Source organism: Nicotiana sylvestris, chromosome 2, assembly GCF_000393655.2.
Source record: "Nicotiana sylvestris chromosome 2, ASM39365v2, whole genome shotgun sequence".
In the NCBI taxonomy this organism is placed as follows: Eukaryota; Viridiplantae; Streptophyta; class Magnoliopsida; order Solanales; family Solanaceae; genus Nicotiana; species Nicotiana sylvestris.
The window spans coordinates 94,716,237-94,721,930 of record NC_091058.1 but is presented as its reverse complement, the minus strand read 5'-3'; the positions used below and the strand labels follow the sequence as shown (position 1 = coordinate 94,721,930).

The following is a 5,694-nucleotide window of genomic DNA, read 5'->3' as shown; positions in this document are numbered from 1 at the left end:
TATACAAGTAGGGAGGCAGGGATTAGCTTCATGCAAGTAGGGAGGCAAGGATTAGCCTCATGTAGGTATGGAGGCAAGGATTAGCCTCATGCAAGTAGGGAGGCAGGGATTAGCCTCATGCAGGTATGGAGGCAAAGATTAGCCTCATGTAAGTATGGAGGCAAGGATTAGCCTCATGCAAATGTGGAGGCAAGGATTAGCCTCATGCAAATATGGGGGACAGGGATTAGTCCTATGCAAAGAGCGAGTAGCAAATAAGAGTAGTGCATGTCTTAGCTGTAGATATATTCAGTGTCTGATGGCCAGATGGATAGTGAATTTGCTTTGTGTATATATGTTTGTGAGCTCTACCGTTACGTCAAATGTTCCTACGTTCAAAGAAAAGTTGTAAGTTTTGTGGTTCGTGCTTCTGTCCACTGGCCTTGCTTTGCTCCATCCTGGAAGCCCCTTTCGAGTTCCCCTAGGTAACACCTGATTGTTATAGAAATAGAGTTTTCAAAAATATGTAATTATTGATAAAAATAGAGGGTTTTTAGAAACGTATTGATATATTAAGTAATTTTTGATGAACTAGTGACCGTAACACGTCTCAAAGGCATTGCAACTCTCTTATGGAATTTTGAGGGTCCTCCTTAAAATTCTGCCACAGTTTGGTAGATGATTTTTGACCGTTGGTAGATGATATGCCTTGCTGAACCTTGTCCGGAATTTTGAGAATCCTTCTCAAAATTCTGCCCCAGTTTCTTAACCGATTCCTGACCGTCTGACATGCGATGACGTTGGCTGGACTTGCTCCGGAATTTTAAGGGTCCTCCTCAAAATTCTTCCCCAGCTTCTAATATTTGGGGGAAATGAAAATTTTATTCTGATATGACCGAACCCATAAGTCTTCCTACGTATCCCCTCTTAAACGGGAATCAGGTCAAGCGTAGTTCAATTATATCAGATGAGGAAATGTAAATAATCTAAGCATAGTATCTCTTGACTGCGTCTGAATTGATTGGTTTTGGTTAGATTTCTCCATCCATTTCTGCAAGTATGAGTGCTCCCCCTATCAGCACCCTATGAACCATGTACGAACCTTGCCAGTTGGGAGATAATTTCCCTTTGGCTTCATCTTGATGTGGGAAGATCCTCTTCAGTACCAACTGACCTGGTGCAAATCGCCTCGGTTTGATCCTTTTGTTGAAAGCTCTAGACATTCTGTTCTGATAAAGTTGGACGTGACACACTACATTCATCCTCTTTCTATCGATGAGGGCCAATTGTTCATAGTGACTCCTTGTCCACTTTGCATCGCAGAGTTCAGTTTCTTGTATGACTCTCAAATAAGGAATCTCTACTCCAACTGGGATGGCAGCCTCTGTACCATAAACCAACATGTAGGGAGTCGCCCTGATTGATGTACGAATCATAGTGCGGTATCCCAATAAAGCAAAAGGTAGCTTCTCATGCCACTGCTTGTGGTTCTCTACCATCTTCCTTAGTATCTTCTTGATTTTTTTGTTGGCGGGTTCTACAGCTCCATTCATCTGAGGTATGTAGGCTGTAGAATTCTTGTGCTTGATTTTGAAAGTTTCACACATAGCTTTCATCAAATCACTGTTGAGATTGGCAACATTATCAGTGACAATGGATTCGAGAACACTGAATCGGCAAACAATTCAATCCTTGACAAACAACTTTCTTGGTTATAGCCTTGTATGATGCAGCCTCTACCCATTTTGTGAAGTAATCAATGGCTACCAGAATAAACCTGTGTCTGTTTGAAGCAGTGGGCTCAATCAAACCAATAAAATCCATTCCCCAAGCAGTGAATGGCCAAGGTGAGCTTGTTGCATTGAGCTTGTTTGGCGGCACTATTATCATATCGGCATGCACCTGGCATTGAAAGCATTTGCGGACATACTGGATGCAATATGTTTCCATGGTCATCCAAAAGTAACCGGCCCTAAGTATCTTCTTAGCCAAGACAAAACCATTCATGTGCAGGCTACAGGTCCCAGTATGTACGTCCTCAAGCAGTTTTGAAGCTTCTTTTGCGTCGACACATCTTAGCAAACCCAAATCAGGAGTTCTCCTGTACAAGTTTCCTCCGTTGTGGAAGAAGTGGTTGGACAATCTCCGGAGTGTGCATTTCTGAGTGTGGTTTGCATGCTCCAGATATTCTCCCTTTGACAAATACTCCTTGATGTCGTGGAACCAAGGCTTTCCATCCGTTTCTTCTTCAATATGAGCACAATATGTCGGTTGATTATGGATCCCCACCGGAATGGGATCAATATAATTCTTATCTGGATGTTGTATCATAGATGACAAGGTGGCCAATGCATCGGCAAACTCATTCTGAATTCTGGGCACATGTCGGAATTCTATCTTCGTGAACCTCTTTCTCAATTCCTGCACATGGTGCAGATATGGTAGTATCTTGGAATTCTTGGTGGCCCACTCTCCTTGTACTTGGTGCACAAGAAAATCTGAATCGTCGATCACCAACAGCTCCTGAATGTTCATGTCGACTACCATGTTAAGCCCTAGTATACAGGCTTCATACTCTGCTATGTTGTTGGTGCAGGGAAATCTGAGTTTAGCAGATACCGGATAATGCTGACCCGTTTCTGATACCAAAACTGCTCCAATGCCTACTCCTTTAAAATTTGCAGCTCCATCAAAGAACATCCTCCAACCGTCATATGCTTTGGTAATGTCTTCCCCTATGAATGACACTTCTTCATCAGGAAAATATGTTTTCAAAGGTTCGTATTCTCCTCCCACTGGGTTTTCAGCAAGGTGATCTGCCAATGTTTGTCCTTAACCGCCTTTTGGGTCACATAGACGATATCAAACTCACTTAACAGTATCTGCCACTTGGCCAACTTTCCAGTCGGCATGGGTTTCTCGAATATGTACTTCAGAGGGTCCATCCTGGATATGAGGGTATGTAGTATAGGCACAGAAGTAATGCCTCAATTTCTGAGTTGTCTAGGTCAAAGCACAACAAGTGCGTTCCAGCAGAGAGTACCGTGCTTCATAAGGTGTGAACTTCTTGCTCAAGTAATATAAGGCTTGCTCCTTTCTCCCTGTCTCGTCATGTTTTCCCAAAGCACATCCGAAAGCTCCATCCAACACAGATAGGTAGAGTAGCAAAGGTTGTCCTGGTTCTGGCGGGACCAGAACTGGTGGTATGAACATGTACTCCTTGATCTTGTCAAAAGCTTTCTGACAATCCTCTGTCCAACTTGCATCTTTCCTTAGTATCTTGAAGATGGGTTCACATATGACTATGGACTGTGCTATGAAGTGGCTGATATAGTTGAGACTTCCTAGGAAGCTCATCACGTCCCTTTTGCTCCTACGTGGCTGTAACTCCTGAATAGCCTTGACTTTGGACAGATCTAACTTGATCCCTCAACGGCTAGCGATGAATCCCAATAACTTCCCTGCAGGAACTCCGAAGGCACACTTTGCGGGATTTAGTTTCAAATTGTACCTCCTTAGCCTGTCAAAGAACTTTCTCAGGTCCGCTATGTGATCTGCGGCCCTTTTGGATTTGATAATGACGTCGTCCACATACATCTCTATTTCTTTATGGATCATGTCATGGAAGATAGTTGTCATGGCTCTCATGTAAGTGGCCCCAGCATTCTTTAGACTGAATGGCATCATCTTGTAACAATACACACCCCACGGTGTGATGAAAGCTATCTTTTCTGCATCTTTTTCATCCATCCAAATCTGGTAATAACCCATGAAGCAATCTACAAAGGATTGGAGTTCATGCTTGGTGCAATTATCGATCAGGATGTGTATATTTGGCAGTGGGAAGTCGTCCTTGGGACTTGCTTTGTTTAAATCCCGATAGTCAACACATACTCTGACCTTCCCATCCTTCTTCGGAACTAGCACGATGTTAGCTAACCAGGTTGGGTACTCAACCAACCTGAGAACTTTGGCTTTGATCTGCTTCGTAACTTCTTCCTTGATTTTCAGGCTTATGTCTGGTTTAAACTTTCGGAGTTTCTGTTTGACTGGCGGACACATGGGATTAGTAGGCAACTTGTGAGCCACTATAGATGTGCTCAAGTTGGTCATGTCATCATATGACCATGCGAAAATATCCTCATACTCTTTTAGGAAGCGAATGTACTCTTCCTTATCTGTTGGTGACAAGTGAATGTTGATGCAAGTCTCCTTGATGGCCTCGGCATCTCCCAAATTTACTACCTCAGTCTCGTCCAGATTGGACTTAGGCTTATTCTCAAAATTTTCAACCTCCCTGACAATTTCCTCGGGTATCTCATCTTCTTTATCTGAATCACTATTCTCATGTTGCGTTGCCTCAATACATGTCACATTCACTGGTTCATCAGGAAAAGTAATAATAACGTTGTAGAAAGAAAAAGTGTAAAGATAGTAGTGAATAATAAAGAGCAAATGCATTTGATTAAAACTGAAAAATCATCATCGAGCATTTATTTTAAAACAAGTGAATCTTAAAACAAAATTGAAGGAAATCTTACATGCCTAGAATGGCTATAGAAGTAAATTCTGCCAAGCTACCCAGGGACTCGGCGGGCTCGGGATGGTGTGGTGGTCCAGTTCCTGAGAATGGCTCCCTTTTTTACAGTTTAAATAGTGAGGCCTTTTTCCTCCTCCTCCTCAATTATGGCACTGCAACCCATGTCCTCATCCTCCAAGAACAAATTTTTCAACCCAGCTAGTGCTTCCTCTTCTGCAGTCCCCCATATCATATCAGCTTGGTGAAAAGCTTGTTCCAAATATGGCACTGGTTGCTCGAGAGGGTAGTACGGTCCACGCCATTGAGGCCACCAATTTCTATACTCTTGCCATGTGTACTGGTATCCGAGCCCAAAGGTGGTACCATAATTTTTCAACTGTATCTGTTTAGTGATACCTTGGAGGTTCTTTACCAACCCTTTGTCGGGTTCATATCCAGACCATGCTAGTATGCTTTCTATTTTGTTACTCCACCACTTATCCTTCTCGATGGCATTGACCCGTTCAATGTGATGATAGGTTTCCCCTCCTGGCCTTCTTCTATATCCAATGGTCGGGATGGTTTGACTAGTGTAAACGGGGTTACTCCCATCTCTGTGAATGATCACCTCCTGACAATTCCATTTGAATTTCATGGCTTGATGTAGTGTGGAAGGCACGGCCCCATCGGCATGGATCCATGGTCGGCCCAACATAATGTTATATGAGGCCGGTATGTCGAGTACCTAAAATTCGACGTCAAACCAAGTTGGCCCCATCTGTAAACAAAGGTTGATTTCCTCGAGCGTGGCTCTCTAGGAACCATCGAAAGCCTTCACATTCATTCTTCCTACCCGTATCTCATGGAAACCCTTGTCAAACCTTTTTAGAGTGTCCAATGGACAAATATTTAAGCTCGAACCTCCATCAACCAAGACCTTGGAAATGAAGTTGTCTTCAATTGTACTGTAATGTGCAATGCTCGATTGTGATTCAACCATTCCATGAGTGAACCAACCTAAGGAGATGGGAATAATCAAAATAAAGAAAAAACAAAAAAGGTAACAAGTCAGTAAGGATCCTAAAATGTTTGCAGTAGTTAAACACATATTGTGGAAATGTAAATTTGTGTCCTACTTTGGGAACCTCTTTGTTCCCGGGGTAGGCCTAGCGACAAATAAATTTGGAGAACTTTAA

General features: G+C 42.8%; 1 protein-coding gene across 1 annotated transcript; it reads right to left on the bottom strand.

Annotated features, from left to right (window-relative positions):
* Window positions 1-1,010: 1,010 nt before the first annotated feature.
* On the bottom strand, window positions 1,011-5,153 carry LOC138885258 (uncharacterized). The gene is made up of 6 exons (XM_070166187.1): window positions 4,916-5,153; window positions 4,225-4,358; window positions 3,023-3,378; window positions 2,461-2,581; window positions 1,757-1,881; window positions 1,011-1,647 (listed from the first exon to the last, which is right to left on the bottom strand). The coding sequence occupies exons 1-6, from the start codon at window positions 5,151-5,153 to the stop codon at window positions 1,011-1,013; spliced, it is 1,611 nt and encodes a 536-aa protein (XP_070022288.1).
* Between the last annotated feature and the right edge of the window lie 541 nt (window positions 5,154-5,694).